Source organism: Larimichthys crocea, chromosome XXII, assembly GCF_000972845.2.
Source record: "Larimichthys crocea isolate SSNF chromosome XXII, L_crocea_2.0, whole genome shotgun sequence".
NCBI classification, from domain to species: domain Eukaryota; kingdom Metazoa; phylum Chordata; class Actinopteri; family Sciaenidae; genus Larimichthys; species Larimichthys crocea.
The window spans coordinates 60,514-79,013 of record NC_040032.1 but is presented as its reverse complement, the minus strand read 5'-3'; the positions used below and the strand labels follow the sequence as shown (position 1 = coordinate 79,013).

Below are 18,500 nucleotides of genomic sequence, written 5' to 3'. Positions count from 1 at the left end.
GGTTAGAAAAACCCCAGTACACAAGAGGAACTGTGGTGTGTATATGTGTATGTGTGAGTGTGTGTGTGAGCTAAGGTATTGGTATGCATGTGTATTGGTATTACCTGAGACTATGGTGATGTAAGATCAGGATCTATTCCATCAGGTGGAACCACCAAAGTTTGAATTAAGTTTCATTATAAAGCAAAGGAACAGATCCGCATGTAGTTTCACACGTGACTCTTCTTTTGTCCAGCTTGATTTACGCATTCACGAGAGGATGAGAACAAAAGTACAATTCATGCTACACTATATTCCATTGTGAAATTGTGTGCCACGCTAACCATTGTGGAGGAAGTCAGAACAATGCAGATAGAAACCTCTGGGAAAGGGAACTGGAAAAGCTTAAGTGTTTGCACATGACAGTGTGTGTGTGATGTTGTGTGGTGTTGTATAACTGAAAACAGGTACTTTGGAAAATGGTCATGAGAATTCTAACGAACAGGAACAAGGGGAAAAAGTGATGACACCTCCAATGAAGTGGGAAAGAAAATAATTTCACCGGGATGAAACAAAAGAGAAAATCTTTTAACTGAAACATCACATGGACAGTTCCAGTTTCCATGATCTATTCTCCAACCTTTGAGACCACCATGATTTCAATATACCAGTGTGGGTCTGTCATGATAGTAAGTAGACCATTTCCACTAAGTACACATTATTATAGTATTGTGGTTTATTTTCAATTCAACATGGCTATGTGTGTGAAGAAAGGTGATAGATGACTATTGTTCAAACCTGCAGGCTTTGTGGTTTCAAACCTTTAACTGAATCATAGTTTAACTGTTGCTCAGAAAGTCCGTCCATTGCTTCTGTGCACCCACTTTGATGCCATTTACACTCCCAAACTACAAACTCTACACATGATACACACAGTCTGTCATACCGAAAAGCAGCTTTTTCTTTTTTAGGATGGTGTGTGTGTCTCTGAACAGAGAGCCCGACCACAGGCAGGTGTGATGTACGAAGGTATTTCCAGAAAAAAGACACTGACCTGTTTCTGATTGTAAGCAATTATGACGATGGTAAGTTTAATGCCACTGCCCATATATCATATTCACTTCCCCTCTTCCTATCACTCATGTCACTCATGCACGGCTTGACCTTTCACATTAAAAGCATTGCAGGGGGGTTGGAAGTTTCTTTACACAAGTAGCAATGGATAGATAGCGTGTTAAGCTCCTTCCTCGTTCCGTCACTGGATGAATGACGTTTATTTATTTGCCCTGAAGCTGGAATATCAGTCAGCAACACTTCATTTCTCACAGCGTTTGTCGTCTCCTCTGGCTTTTTGCATCATTGTGTTTTTTTCAGGAATTTTCCATGGTCTGTTTGGTTGGAATGAGTAGATCTAAAATAAGGAAGTTGAAATTGGGAAACCAAAGGAAAGGAGAAGTGCTATATGATATACTGATATAGCTTATCAGTTTGATGTCACTTCTGATTATCTAGCAGCCAGTTAGCTGGTGACTCCACCAGCAAAACCATTTCATCTTACTGATATAACACACTGACCAAAGATAACAAAGGTGAATGTGCAATGTATATTACATTTCTTTTTTTGGCCTTTTCAAGCTTTTATTTGACAGAGACAGCTGAAGAGTGACAGGAATGTGGGGAGAGAGAGACAGGGAATGACATGCAGGAAAGAGCCACAGGTCAGATTTCAACCCTGGGCTTCTGCAGCAAGGACTGAGCCGCTGAGCCAGCTGAGCTGCACCACCCCTGTATATCACATTTCTTATCTATACACACAGATATTTATGTATATATGTTTATATTTACCTTTTTACATGTACATAGCTTTTGTTCCTGTTCTTATGTTTATGTCTACATTTTACCTGTCAAGTCCTCAGTTTTGTTTTTTAACTGTACCTACGTCTATATGTTTTATGTTTGTACTAAGAGAGCAAAGTGTAACCAGAGTCAAATTCCTCGTGTGTGTTCACATACCTGGCAAACAAAAGAGATTCTGATTCTGATATTATATTCCATTCCTGATATTTGTAACAACACAATATGTCTGGCTTATTGATGTCCACCCTTTACAGAAAATTCACTGTTAGCCTTTTTACCAGTTATTATTCGCCATAAACAGGCAGGATAGAGAATATAAATCACATCCTGCCAGACTTTTGTCCCACTTCTACATCAAATCAAACAGACAGAGACAGGGGAATAGAAACAATGATCAATTTTAATTAAAAACCTATTTTTCATCAAAATATGCAACTGTGTTTCTGTTCCATCGTTTTGCCATATGAATACAGGTGGTTGTGTCTTGAACATAAGTGCACACACACACACACACGCACACGCACACACACACGCACACACACACACTGATTGTTCCGATTGTTTTGTGAAGCAAAGTGAAGTAAAGCATCTAATACAGCGGCAGTTTGGTAAAATACTGTTGTGCCCCCTGACTGCAACCTCACACATACACAATACAAACCTTTCTTTACAGCTGTTAGCATACTGACGGAATCCCCCAGAGAGGAAGTTCTTGTTTTGATAAACATAGAATTAAGAATAATTGCCTGAATAACTGTCATGTTTGGTCATGTTTGGGGGATGTTCATCTTCAATCCTCTCTTTCTAAACTGATCGTGTTGAAAATGTGTGTATAACCCTGTAGCCTCAGAAAGAGAATTCTGCCGACCAAGCTTCAGAGAGCAGAACTTGAATGGAAACTGAAACAGAAACATTTAAACATCAGTGTTGCTAAGAAAACCCCTTAAGCCACCTGACAAAGGTCTCATTTTGTTGTTTGGTTTCCATAGGAACAGTTAAAAAGACTTCAAAAATGTCAAAATTTCAACGTGTAAAACCAAAAGGAAGAGTCTTTTCTCAATGCAAGAGTCCTTTAGCTCCGGCAGACAGCTGACCCTGCCCAAACAAAGCCCTTCTCTGCAAAAATAAAGAGAGAGGAGAAGAGAAGAGTGCAAATCAATTAGAATTCTTGTGTCTCCCTTGTTGTCCTCTTTTTATACTTCTGCCTCCGGGCTGTAGGTGAGGGGGAATTAGTTCTCCACTGGCGTGGGTTCTTGTGGCATTGCAGCCACTCCTTCCACAGCCACTGGCCCGGAGGCCTCTGGTGTGTGTCCCGGTGTTGATACCGGCTCTGGTGGTGGTGGCTGGCTGAGAATGACTTGCACTACATAGTCCCTGGAGATGTTGAGTTGGTCCAAGCGCAGCCTGTCTGTCAGTGGCCGACCTGAGAAAAACCAGCGTTGGGTTGCAGCAGGCACGCCCTCATGACTTTGTAAGCGACGTTTCATCACGCCCACGGTGTCTGTGGAACGGACCACCAGCCGGATGTCGCGGCCCGTGGAGAGCCGGAGCCGAAGCTGGCACTCCCCTCCTGAGCCTGGGTCGCCAACGCTGCCCGTGGATGGGTCTGCGGCCCCGGAGTCTGGATCCGAACCATCGAGCTCTTCAGAGCGCTCTTCAATCATGTTGACGGGAGGAGAGAGGCAGTAGACTGGCAGCTGGTATCGATTCCCCAGTTCATCATAACATTCTGTCAGAGCTCCTGGAATAATGAAAAATCCTCTTGGTTATGATAACATCTCCACCGTAACCCACATTCCAAAGTATAGTTATGTTATAGTTATGTTTGGTACATGAGGTGAATGTTTAACTGGGAAGTTCCAATACAGAGCAATAAACAGCTTCAGTAAACCTTTCAAGTCATCCGTCAGTGTTCCTATTTAAATAAATGGTCTGAATAAAAAATGGTACATTCACATTTAAATAAATGTGTTCTTTTCTACCTTTTCATGATTGTATTCATAAGGCGAAAGTCAAAGGCTGACTGAACTTTTCCAACTAACAAAGCCAAAACCTGACCTCCACTTCACATTTCACTGCAGTAAAAGGAAATGGAGAAATGAGAGTACAACCAAGTACACAGGATCACATAGTGAAAGTCGGAGAAGAGCAGACTGTGTGTATCTGTTGGGAGTACAACAATCATGTCACTGCTGTGATTCAGATACAGAGTAAAGAGTTGGAGGAGAGAGGGGGAAATAAGATGTAGTGAAGAGGTCATGTTATTCCACAGACAGAAACTTAATACAGTGGTATTCAGAGGGGGGGACCCTCATGGGGATTTCAGACAGATCCCCCGTTACAATTGTTTTTTGTCACTAGTTTTTTTATGCCTGATGTCATCTTTGTGGTTTTGATTTGACTGATTTGAATAAAATCTGAAAACAATTTGTCCCAGACATGTTTGTCTTCATAAGAATTTTTTTGAAAAGATGGTTATGATGTTGACATTCTGGAGGACTAAAATTAAATAATGAAACCGCAGCAAACCAGTAAGAACACCTCTTCACCTTGTCTGTTTGTAAATGGCATCTAAAAAGGTCACTGCACCGGGCTGCATTGTTTCATGACTCAAATTGAGGCACAAGCCGCTTGCAAGAGTGATGAGTTCTGTGGTGAGAGTGAGATGAGTCAGCAGAGCCTCACAGGATGCCGCTCTCATATGTATGTATATATGTATGTATATATGTATATATGTATATATGTATATATATATATATGCGCTCTGGTCACGGTGAGGACATTAAGGCAACACGTCACCTCAGGTCACGGTCTACCAGAGAGTGAGAGTAAAGGGTGAGCTCAACTTAGTTTTCTTCTCAAACTGAAATATGCAGTAATGTGGTTAACAAGTGCACTTACCAAAAACCACTTGGAAAAAGAAGTGCACAAGTTACTACAAGCCTTTAACAACATCTTCTGTTGTATACATTCTAATATGAACATACACAGTGATTAATATCCAAATCATGACATCTGTCACACATAAACATGATTGAATTGATGCTGAATATACTGACGCCACGCCCTCTCATGGGAGCAGTCGATCTCTGCTCGTGCAGGGGTACGCTCAGAGTAGCCTCAGTGTGTCATCGAGCCACCCTTTAAGGACCGCCCACAAAATCCTGGACTGAAAACTGGTGAAAAACTACCCCATTTTCAAATGTCCAACTTCACAGCAGAAATAAACATGTTTACAGCCTGGTACAAACAGGTTTGGTCTCTATAGCTAAGAGCTACGTTAAGACTGAGGTCGCTTCGGGTCACAGGTAGGTGCTGCTACAGGTGGTTTGTTTGAGCACTCAGGTGTCACTCAGCCCCCCTGCCCAGCTCCACCCATAATCCACCTCTTATAGCTAAAGGCAATCGATCTGGGCGTCAAAAAAGGAAATAGAGCTACTGCACGTAATCTTGGCATCCGTGTTGATGGCATGTTGGTGCCGTACTGCCGATTTTCAGGCACAGTTTGAAAAAAAGCGTGTCTTAAATGAAAACTACAAAAAAATCTTCTTCTTCGTCTTTCTGTGTAAATATCTCATGAAAACCTTAAACGCGGCTTATATTCAAGTGCGGCCTATATATGTACAAAATGCATTTTCTTTTAAAATTTAGCTGGTGCGGCTTATATTGAGGTGCGCTCAATAGGGTATATCGGCCTACAGTGAAAAATGAGCCCGTCAACTGATGCATTTCTAAGGATTATGAATGCAGTGGGAGTTTTAGGAAACCTCTGATACATTTCCTGAATGGCAACATGTCAGGACAAGTAATAGGGTAACATCAAATCTCTTGCTCTGTTTGAGTGTTTACAAGTACTGTAGCTACAAACAGAAATAATGTGAAAAGTAAATGGAGAAAACAAAACAAATTGTTTAATGATCCTGCGGGATCATTGTGTCCCGATGAAAATAAAATAGTTGTTATTAAACTAAACTAAGTTATTAGTTTTACTTCTGATATTAACCAGAGGTCCAGTCTGATAAATGAGAGCAAGGATAAATACTAAAGCATGATGATGATATGCACACAGGACAATTTAACATTTAAATATTAACATAATATTTTCATTAAGGGAGGAGCTCTAAGGCTTCCTTTTTATTTGTCATGTACATTTATGTTTATGTTACACAAGATTTCAGCACTAAGGAACAATAAGGTTCCATATGATTTATTATAATAATAAATAATTTCAGGGCGTTAACCATAGTTACTCCCGGTGCCAGAGGAGAGGGAGAGACGCTGTGCTGCTGCCAGAGGAGCCGCTAAATGAAGGCGTATACACAAATATACTGCAGACAAAGTCCAGACCAGTAGCACACGATTCTACAGAGCCCCTAAAGTCCCAAAAGGTTTTTTTTTTTAAACTTGTGCACACAAGATAAATAACTTGCAAGATCATTTACCGTACTATAAATTCATAAGCATTTCTAACAGCTTCAAATACACACAGCCGACACATAATGGAGAGAACTCAACATCAAGTTTTATTTTCACCTCAGACTGTCATACCACAGTACAAAAGAGCGTTTGATGGAGGTTTTAAAAATGATTTGACTGGAATGCTCAGCCAAGCCTCACTTATTGACTGCTGGTTTTGTCAATGAGAAAATAAATTATAAAACTATAACTGTATGTACTGTACTTGTTGACAGCTGTGATATCTAAAATAAAATCTTTAGAGTAGAAGATGTATGAGATCTCTCTATCAATTCAAACATTTTTTTAAAAATAGTACAAGGAATTATTGTAAAGTTATTATTTATTTCAGTATTGAACAAAGCCAGGTCACAACAGGACGCCAACATGAATCCTTAAAAGTTGCACTAAGCAACCAAAATGATCCAGTATTCATTATTGTAATCAGTAGTCGAGTTGTAAAATGAAACTAGGGGGGATGGTGAAATTTTTCATTTATGTAACTTATTTTCCAGCAGGGGGGTCTGGCGGTCCTCCCCCAGAAAATTTTGTATTTCTTAGATGCAATTTCCTGCATTCTAGTCAATTTTAGGGTGACCTGCTAGACATGGCAAATCCTAAATCCCATCTGATTCATAGCTTGCATTCTCAGTTGCATGGCCTGCACAAGACAATACTATTTATCGGAAAGAAACAATAACCACTTAACTATGGACATCATGTCATTCACATCTTTTTTAAACATATTTGTAAAAACATTTTAAATATCTTTATTTGTGAATGTGCTCAAATATTTTTTTAAACACAACTTTGTGTATGTTTTTAACATCTTTGTGTGTTTTCAAACATATTTAAATACATTTAAACACATTTTTGTTAAAAAAAACATCTTCACTTAAAAAAACACAATTTAAGGAGGAGGAAAGAAGACTTCGAGTTTTAAGACGACGCGATGTTTGAAACAAGCGGTATTAAAGAATATGAAGCAGCAGGTAGCAGCTAGCGGTGCTGCTAAGGCTAAAACAACACAGAGTGTGGATGATTGACACCTGTCACCTGTCGACCAATCAGAGTCAGGAGAATCTATTAGTACCGCCCACATTCACCTTTGACCCACCAATGACGATCCAGAATGAAGTAAACCCAAAGGTAGTATATCGCAGCAAGAGGTCTCACTTCACTGTCAAAGCCTCTTTGTCTTTATGTAACAACCAGGAGCTTCGGGACTGATTCAAACTAAAGCAGAGACAGAGCAGGAGACATTAGCAGCGTTTCTTCGCGCTGGACATACTGTGTCATTTTGTGGATTTTTTTTGCTACTCCTTGGGGGCTAGCTCTCCGAGTTTTCATCGCACAGTGATGAGACACATATCTTTGTAAGATATATTTTAATTTTTTCCCGTGCCGCGCCTCCCCTGAAGTCCTCTGGCGCCCCCCAAGGGAGGCGCGCCTCACACTTTGAAAACCGCTGACATAAGAAGGGATGACCATTTTAGAAGAGGGATGATTTTGACCATTCATCCCCACAGGGGGGATGCCATCCCCCCCCCCATCCCCCCTCAACTCGAGTACTGATTGTAATGCAACTAAATTGACACTTGACCAACCTGAACAACATCTTGGGCACACAAGATAAAAAAAATATTACCTTTAGGCGTCAGAAGGGTTCTCACATTTTGCTAAACTTTACAAACCAAGTTTCAAAATGACAACAGGTCTGTGACGCAGTCAAACACCAACTGACAATGGATAACGTTGGAATGCAACGCTTTGACAGCATACGGACAGTGCACAGACAGCAGGACACAACACCAAGTCCAAGTTAACGTGTGGCCCATCCCCTAGCAGCTGTGGCCACAACCGCATAGCCATGCCAGTGGACAGCCCTGCTTGTCAGCTCTACTCTTCAGTGTCTGTGTGCTTCAGTTCAGTTTAATAACCAAAGACATTGACTATAAAACAGTTCAAAAGCCAATCCCTTCCAAACCCTGCTACAACCAGCCTAACTACCAAGGATATCAAAACCGTGTCATGTTTTAAGCTGTAAACCATTCAAATGCACGGTAAAAAGGCTTAGCTAGGTAACGGTTACTGTGTGTATGTTAGCATGCTGATGCACCACTGTCGCAGCCTCACTGAGCAGCTAGCATGGCTGTTGAGTTGAGCAGTCTTCTGTTCCTGTTCTGCAGAGATACATGGCATGACTTGGCATTCACCACATGCCACCCACTGGCTGCACAGCGCTGACAGTCAAACACACACAGCACAATAAGTGCAACACAGAATAGAATTTAACCTTTAAATAGCCATATCATAGTGTATTCACCTGCAGATTAACATAAAAATATATATATAACTGTAACTACTGCATGAAACGTGATAAAAATATCTTCTCATCCTGCACAGCTGGCCACTGATTCATCTGACACTTACTGTGAGCTTTGGGTAGTAAAACAAAGCACCAAGAATCTACTGTCAAACAATGAACTGTGAAAACAAACAAACAGAAAAGAGAAAGCTATAGAAATGCTTAAAGTTGTGAGTGGTAAAATATTGATCTAGTGATCTTGCTGCTCTTTGTACCGGAGTGCTGGATGAGTGAAATGGTGATGTCAGGCCTGGGGAATCCACAGCTGCAGCCCAGCAGGCTCTGATCTGACCAAACTACTAAAAGGAATGGAGAAAGACAAGACACTGATTACGTTTACATGCACAAAAAAGGCTATCTGTTGGAAACTGCTTTACTCAGAATAATATCGGGTAGAGCTGTTTTACCATCTTTGAAACCTTGACATTCAGTCTCCCTGTTAGCCTAACTAAAAATCTAATCAAATCAATTTTATTTGTATAGCCCAAAGTGACAAAGTACATTTGCCTCTGAGGGCTTTACAATCTGTACAGGGAGTGACACCCTCTGTCCTTAGACCCTCGGTTCAAGTGAGGAAAAACTTAAACACACACCCACAAAAAAACCCTAACAGAATAAATCTGCCGTCTTCTGCTTTCCTGCAGAGTTGACCTACAAAATGTCTAAAAAGTTCAAGTTGGCAGCTAGTCTGTCAGAAATAAACTGCCTCTAACAGGAAAAAACAAAAGACTGAGAGTACAAGTGTGGTGTGGGCTAAAGGGTATGAAGTCCTTCCACAGATACCGTGTTTCATATTGGAACAGTATTTGATTAACTTACGTTTCACTGAGTGAAAAAACACACTTCTCATATGAAAGTATGGAGAGACAGGAGGAACAGAGAACGCCACCTTTGTAGTAAAACTTTCCAAAACTCACTAAAATAAAAAAGATGAGATTATATGACTCTGGGGTGATAGCTGATGATAACCAGCTGATAATTACTGTGGAGTTTTATTGATATGTTTGATGTGGATACATCTTAGAAGATGCATTATCTTTGGTACACTTATGTGAGTGATAACCTCATTAAATCCTACTTTCAGGAGACCAGAACACACGCCATCTAATTTATTATTCATTGATTCCTTCTACAGTATATAGCTCCTAATAGCTAAAGCCTAAACTCTAAAATGTGGTCGTGGAGATACACTTAGAGGTTCAGCATCTTTAACTTCCTTTGACTGCAGCCTGAATACTGTTAACGCTTGGAACTGTTTGGAATCACGTCCATATTCACTGAACACTCAATCGTGGTGTGAGCCAGCAAAAAGAACAGCACAGATGCCACTGACCCAAACAGAAATTACAAATTTTACATCCTGTTCATCAAACTTCAACATCAGACTCAACTCTAAGTCTGTTAATGTGTCCTATCAATATTTGAGGGCTGTCTGTTGGCTAATGAATGTATGTCATGACCTGGCAAAGCCATTTCACAGTTTTTGCTTTGTAACTGCAGTATTGTAGAGTAGAGGAGCATTAGCTTGAGACGAATATTCTTTCAAGTGATCTATACACTGGGTTTCTCTTTAAGCCAGACAGCAATATGAACCCTTCTTATACCCGCTTCACCTCGCTGACAGAGAGACATGGAGGCTATTCTCAAACTATCACTGAAATCCTCCTTCTTGTTTGAGGAGGACAGAACTGAACCTAGAATATGAAAATCTGCATATGTATATACATGGTTCTCTTCCCTCTCTCAGAGTTGCATGGCAGAGTTGACAGTGCCTCCTCATCTCTTGTCTAATTAGCTGACCTCGCTGTATTCTTTATAGCTGCAGACGTTAGCTCTGTGTGAGGACAAGTCTTTACATCAAGTACTTCATTTTTGTTTGGCAGCATGCATTTTGTCCAGTTTGTGCTTTTCTGGTAAATTTATGATACACAATTTACAAAAACATATAAAAGATAAGCCCAACATTTTCCCACAATTCATTGCAATAGGACGACTTTATTGTCCAGCCATGGTTTGAAGATCAACAATCATTGTTAGTGGGCTAAAATGTTCTTTCGATGCAAAATGTTCCACAATGCATCAGAATCCATGACAGTATAAAGAATGGACAGCGTATCCTGACATCACCCGTAATGCCATGTTGGCAGTGCTGCCTCTCACGCCTCCTGGCTAAACTAAATATCAACAAAGATGTGGAACATCAGTAGACCTGAGGTGAGCTGAATGACCCCTGTGTGTTCAAACAAGCTGTGATGACACGCAAGTGGCCACACTCTTAATTCTGCATAACTTTAAGCCTTAATATAATCTGAACAGGTGAGTTGTATATAAATTCACCCTCAGTACAGTTGTCATGAACGGGGAAATTAGCTACAGAGACCAAAACTGTTTTTTGTACCAGGCTGTAAACATGTTTATTTCTGCTGTGAAGTTGGACATTTGAACATGGAGACTGACTCATGTCTGGAGCCAGCCTCAAGTGGATGCCCAAGGAATTACAGTTTTGAGCATTTCTGCATTGGCTTCACTTCCCAGCCATGGAGGTTGCTGCTTGATCACAATGAATCTTAGAAAGAAATTTCCACACCTCATTATACTAATTATAAAAATATATTTATAACTGTTTCTGCAATGAAATCTGCAAACTGTTCTAACATAGGCTCTACAGTTGCCCTGTCGAGGATAAGTGTTTAGAGATAACTGATGGATGGATATTATACTAACAAGAAAAGTTAGAATGTTACTGCCAGTTTAACTTTCTGTTATATGTACCACTGTGGAGATGTGTGTTACCATGCGGCAGTGTGATGCTGGCCCCATCAAGGATGGCCTGGGCCAGCAGGTGGTCATTGCTCTCAAAGGCGCTGGCAGCAGCCCGCAGCGCATCCCAGATCTCCTTCCTGCCCTCGAATGCTGGCGCCGTATCCCAGAACTCATCTCTCTTGCTGCGCAGCTGGCCTTCAGTCATCGGGTAGTCACTTTTCCATTTAGGCCGCTCTCTCTTCAGGGGCTGGTTACGCCCTAGAGCCACTGAGAAAAAGATGGAGTGAAAAGAAAAGATAGAGGAAAACAAGAGGGTGGGAGATGAATCAGAGGGGGAAGATGGAAAGAGACACACCGAGAATTAGAGTGAGGGTGGAGATAATGGAATGATGTGAGGAAAGAAAGAAAAATAGATAGAGGAACCAACAGAGAGTGGGGGTGTAAAGACAGAGGGATAACAAAGATAAAGACAAACTCAAATGTAGGGATGAAAAAATAAACATTGGTAGAGGTAGAGAGAGAGAGAGAGAGAGAGAGAGAGAGAGAGAGAGAGAGAGAGAGAGAAGGTGGGGGAATACACAGAGGACAGAAATAAGAAGATAAAGGAGAAAGAGGGAATAAGAAGAGTTAGGATTTATCTAAAGCAGTCAAGATTACTCAAGCGTGTATAGACAGACACAGACACAGACACAGACAGACACACACACACACACACACACACACACACACACACACAAAGAACATAACTAAAGCTAGAAGTGTTGTAGTTGCGTTACTAAAGCCAGTTAAAGGTTATGGTTTTAGCATCTAACAGTGCTCCATATGCAGCAGAATGGCTTATGAATAACACCATCTGGATCAATAAGGAAAGGAATGAAAGGTACAGGACAGTCTGTACGTGTGTGCATGTGTGTGTGTGTGTGTCTGTGTCTGTGTGTTTATGAGCTTGTGTTTGTGCGTGCCACACACAGACAGAGTAGAGGACAGAGGAGGATGACGGATCAAGGTGTTGAGTTACACCTGCTGCTGGTACACATGTACTCCACTCATCACATGGGACACCGATAACACCAACCTTCAGCTGACTGTTTGTAGTAAATAAGACTGACTGATAGACTGTTTACACCTAGTTTTGCTCATTTGGGCATGTATGGTGCCAGAATTCACCTGTGTACAAGAGTTACACACTGTTAACAGTGTTTCCTTTTAAAAAAGGCTCATAAAGCCACCAGGCTATGGTGCTTGTTTGCTTAGGAGGATAAATGAGGTACTGAAACTTTAGTGATGCCTGTGGGGAAATTTAGATGTTGCAGCAGTAATCTCAAATAGATAATAACAATGTTGTAACAATAATGTTGAAACGTCAGCGGCAGCTCGTTCCGACTCAAACCAAAACATCATACCTGCATTAGAAATAAGCTGAAACTTGCAGCATGGACTTTAATAACAGTGCTCTGCTAGAATTATCTGCCTGCATTCCTGTACGTACTCCACAATTCCACCGCTTGGCTGTGTGTTCATACTTCTACATCAGCCCACTTTCCAACTCATCTGTCTGCCTATCATTTACTCATTTCATTTGCCTGTCTTTCAATTATTCTCAGATATTCTGTGTATGTAGGTCAGTATGTGTAAAAGTCATTTTAAAGATATAAATACACATGAACAAAGTAAAGCTAGTTATGACACCCCATACATTTTCATGTGCTTAAAATGTCTGGTCATCATCGAGCTAGCAAGGTGTTAAGTAACAGCTGCTTGTTTGCACCCATTTGCACAGCAAAGCAGTCAGACACATGTCGAGAACATTAAGGAAAGCAAGCTCTATCTGAGCATCTCTATATGACCCCCACCCTCCTCGAAACACATCTGTCTCCCAATCTGTGATTAAAATAACTCACTGGCCAGCAGAGCAACTCATTCTCAGGCCAGACAACCAGGAAAATCTCTCCTGTGGTTCATTTTCATACTTGTTCAGAAGTGTGACATCCTTTTTTAGTTTCAGTCAGCAACGCTTTGGCATGTCACAGCCAGTCGTCATGGGTCTGCTCTGTAAACTACATATGCCAGTTTCTGTACCAGCACACATCTGCCACATTCAACAAACACATCTGGATGGTTTGACCAGCCATACAAGTCTCTGCGTGAGAAATAAAATTTTCAGCCAGAAAGGCACACTAACACTGGCACTGCTCAGTTGTTTATTGTATACCTGTTTATTGCTCAATAATGACATAATAATGATTAAATAGTGTAGTGTTACAGTCTTCTGTAGTCTCAGTGTACTGCGTGCTGCTGACTGCTGCCAGGCCTGGAAATAAGTGTGTTAAAAACACACTTTGTTTAGCATGAAGTGACGCTGCCTTTAACTTTTCACACCTCTTCTTCGCTCCCCAACACTCCCGCAGCACTGAACATGCTCTGATAATAGGACGTGTAAGTGCTGCTCGTGGTAATCTAACAGTAATGTCTACATATCCACAGTCAGGACATCATCCACATCAGACAGTAGCTCCCCGGTGTGTGTGCTTGCATGCCATCGCCGTCTGTGACCCATATTTGTTATGCAGAGAAGCTAGCAAGCTAACTATGCTACGTTTTAGCCGGTTAGCTTGGTGGAAAGAACAAAGGGAGCAGCGTCGTTCAGTAAATGTCCCCCCGGTTCATGAAGTACGGGCGAGGGGGCATTTGTCGCCTCTAGGCCCGCCGTGTGGAGCGACATACTCGGGAGGGCTGCCTTGTCTGTCTTCGGCTCTGTCTGACATATATATAAAGGAAGGGAAGGAGACCTCCAGCCAGGACAACATGCAGAAAGCCTAGAGGACCCCCCCCCCCCCCAAAAAGCCAACCTTGTCGGCACTAAAAGACGTCGACAAGCCTCTTAAGTTACCTCCAGTGCCGTCCGAGTTCTCGTTTAAGCTGCCCGAGGAGTCGTGGTGGCTCCCGACACAGCCACCCATGGATGTTTCGGCAGAGCAGCCCGGGCTAGGTAGCTCACCCCCCGGCTCACAGCTAGAGCTACATCCACAAGCCAGCCAGCCCCTCTCTCTCTCTCTCTCTCCCCCTCCTCCTCCTCTACCCTCCCCTTCGCTTCCTTCCCTCGTGCCCTTTCCTTTCTCCTAGTATGATCCCTTTCCCCCTTGCTTCCTCACTCCTTTCCTCCCCTGTCACCCTTGGCGGGGCGCAGCAGGCGTCGTCTTCTTCATGTGAGGGGAAGGCGGAGAAAGAAAGATGGACTGAGAGGCTCACATCGTTACAAGGTGACCGAAACAGGGATGAAGGAGAGAACAAAGAACAAGTGCTGTGTAAAAAAAAAAACAAAGGATGCAGCCTTCTTTGCTTTCCTTCTTTGGGACAGTAGAATAAATGTTTGCTTTAGACTCCATACTCTGATGATGAACAAATACTTTATTTTACGTTTTATTTAGTGTTCACAGGAGCAGTTTACCTGACTTATCCTTTTATTCTTGATCCAATTGACGATCCTTCTTCTTGTGAAGCAGCAGGCTGCATCAGCTCTCCTGCTCTGTCTGGTTTTATCCTACAGGCTGTGTTCAGGCTGTTTTTACACATGCAAGGACTTTCCATTGGCCTCAGTGTTACACACAGTTGCAAGAATAATTACAGGAAGATAAAAATAGACATACAGCTAAACAAAGATAGGCAATCCTAATCAGTTAACTGTAATTTATATCAAAGTAAAACTCATGAACAATAACATGGAAGATCTAAATAAACAAGTCAAACTATACTCTGTAAACTGTAGTGTGAAATGAATATTTAATGAATAATGTAATAGGTTACTTGAAGTAGGTGGACAAAGCAGGCTATAAGCAGTGTGCTTAGATAATATACTGTACATGAAAGAGTATATTTTAAGCTATAGAATATATGTATTATTTGTAGCTGTTGTGGGACATTTTTTGTATTAACACATATACATTACATTACTTTACAGTGTCAGATATCACTGCACAGTGTGAAACTGATCATTTCTATTCTCCATGTGTAGCACTGTTCCAGCCTCACTGTAAGTTGTTGATTCAACAAACATATTATTTAGACTTGTTTTTATTTTGCAGATCAAATTGTGACTTTTATTTGTGACTGCAATACATATCCTCACCATTCGTTTAGTCACTGCAAAGAGGCTTTTTAAAAAGATACTTTCAACAGCTTTAAGGTTCAAACACAAATTTGTAGCTCTACTAAGTTCTCTTCTCTTCTCTTCTCTTTCTCTTCTCTTCCGAATGCTGCAATGTTACACCCCATGAATGCACTCCTGCCTGGTCACTATCTTTAGGACTGTACTAAAGAGACTTAAGTGTAATTTGACACACATTCACACACACACACACACACAAACACACACACACACACACACAATAGCAACAGGATAGCAAGGGTAATTTTACAACACAGCTGTCTAGAATTACAAGTATTTACCATCACCAGGAACTGAAAGAAGACATGCAGGAGGGAGGTTAGTTGGAAACACTATTGTCTGCATGAAGTAAAATGATGTACATGTGACTGATAATACACTTGACATGTGGCTATATACACTGTGTTCAAGGTCACAGCAGGAGATCCAGCACAATCATCTATGCTCTCTATCCATGACTGAACATCACTTTTTATATTAGGATGTTTTGTTCAGGTGGTGCTTCTTTGTGTTGCCCAAGGAAAGTGATTTAATATGGAATGTTGCTCTTTTTGGACCAAGCAGTGACTTTATTAGGAGATTACTGAGGCTTTTATACTTCACAGAATCTCAGACCCACATTTTTACATCCTAAACGAGTTCAAATGAAACCATAAATGTGTGAAAACATGTGGTGTGATGGAAAATCCTGGTTCTGTTTGTTCACTGCAGCATTGTTAGATGCCACAGTGAGCTGTGAAATATTACTCACATTGACTTTTCAAGTGAAGAATAGGCTAGAGTGTGACATGTTAATTTCTGACAACTATAGTGACCTCTAGTGACTGTAGTGGATATTGTTTAATATTCATAACACGCGAAACATGATAAAAGCATTCTATCAGCAGGGAGACTCAGTAAGTTTGATGGACAATGTCATGTGATCTTTCTCCTCACAGCAAGAAGGTTCCTGGTTCGAACCCTGGCTGGTGCCTTTCTGTGTGGAGTTTGCATGTTCTCCATGTGTCTCTCTTGTCACCTTCAAATTAGACTGAAAACATCAAATCTGTGTGTCAAATCAAATCAAATCAATTTTATTTGTATAGCCCAAAGTCACAAAGTACATTTGCCTCAGAGGGCTTTACAATCTGTACAGATTGTGTGCATGCAGCCTGCTACGGTACATATTATCTATAACTAAACAGAAAGGTGAAAGGTGTGCATTTTAAAATCTGATGTATTCCTACAGATGTCCCTGTACATTATGTTCAAGAATGTGACCAATTTTTTCAACTTTTCAATAAATTAAACATGTTTGTGTGACACAGCTTTTACTGTGAAGTCCATTCAGTCAGTCAATGATTGATATGTGCAGCTTCAGGAGAGAAAACAATAAAAGGCCATCGTTTGGTCAGTAGATGGAGCTAGAGAGTGTACTCTGCAGACACCAAAATATTATAGAGAGAGAGATATGACAGAAACACTGGCATGGCTTTTGGTTCAGTCTGTGATGAGTTATTATTTATTTATTTATTTATTTATGTTTCTGCAGCTCTTAAAAGTGAATCAAACGTATTACAGCTGCAGTAGTGCTACAATACATCAAGGCTTATGGCCCCATCAGCCCTTTTTGCTAGTCATCATGTAGCATGATGTTGACAATTTACTGGTGATATATTTGGTACCACACACATGAAAAATCAAAAACATGTATATGGTACATCTGTTGAAAAACATGGCATGCTGGCTAAAAACTAGAAAGCAGAAAATTGCTGTTTGTCTTCTTCTTCAGCAGCGCCTCTTCCTTCCACCTCTTTCATCTACCCGACAGAGCAGCTGTCGCTGAGGTTAATAGGCTTGTCATTGATTTATTCTCAACTGCTCTGCACTTGTGCTGGCCAAAAGACTTCAGCCTTACATCTACCCTATTATCTATCTGATACTGTGGTTCCAATTGTCTGGCCATTTAAAGATGCCCCATCTGTTTTCAAGATAAAGCTGCTAGTGGATCCATTGATTTACTGTTATCTGTCCAGCCCCCCAACCCCCCAGCCCAGACCTATAATCACTGTGTAGTGTATTTGATGAAAACTGAAGGGAATGAGCTGTTTGAAGCTTTTAAAGTCATTCATATCCAGCTGTGTGTAAGGGAGGCTGGTACACGGCTCACAGTTGATTGTCCTTTTTATTGATTTACTATTACCTGCTATGTCAGAACTGACCACAACCCCCCAACTGATTCTCCACTGTGTCATACTTCCCTGATAACAGAAACAGAGATGGAGCAAAAAAAAGAGTGAAAAGAAGTTGAAATGGATAAAGATGAATAGGAAAGCAAAACAAAGCTCTGGTTTTCAAACGATGGTTTTCTCAGATCTACAAAATCACAAACATAAACAACAAAGTTACATTCCATTCAGTTACAGGAAAGACCATTTAGAAGAAGCAGGAAGAAAACTGTTTAGATTTTCTTTGATTAAACAAAAACTAATCCCCACTGGGCTGACAGTATAAAGAAAGGATGGTGTATTCATGATGTCACCCACAGGTTTCCGAAGAGCTATGTGAAGCTCAGTGTGGTGGCCCTGGTCTAAACCATCTTGGTCATCTTGGTAGTCCTGCCTCTGCTGCCTCCTTGCTAATCTAAAAATTGGCAAATTCGTGGCTCATATGGTGCTCAAATAACCCATCTGTAACAACACCCACCTGTCGGCAGCCATGATCTTAATCCTGCATAACTTTAAGTCTTAATATAATGTGAATAGGTGAGTTGTATATAAATTCACCCTCAGTACAGTTGTCATGAATGGGGAAATTAGCTATAGAGACCAAAACTGTTGTACTTTTGTACCAGGCTGTAGACATGTTTATTTCTGCTGTGAAATTGGACATTTGAACATGGGGACTTATGGAGACTGACTCACTTCTGGAGCC

The 18,500-nt window shown here is 41.0% G+C and overlaps 1 protein-coding gene across 1 annotated transcript; it reads right to left on the bottom strand.

The window, feature by feature from the left end:
- Positions 1-2,216: 2,216 nt before the first annotated feature.
- Positions 2,217-14,623, bottom strand: ubtd2 (ubiquitin domain containing 2). Its single transcript, XM_010754545.3, has 3 exons — positions 14,313-14,623; positions 11,453-11,689; positions 2,217-3,577 (listed from the first exon to the last, which is right to left on the bottom strand). The coding sequence occupies exons 1-3, from the start codon at positions 14,380-14,382 to the stop codon at positions 3,066-3,068; spliced, it is 819 nt and encodes a 272-aa protein (XP_010752847.1). The 5' UTR covers positions 14,383-14,623; the 3' UTR covers positions 2,217-3,065.
- Positions 14,624-18,500: the final 3,877 nt, after the last annotated feature.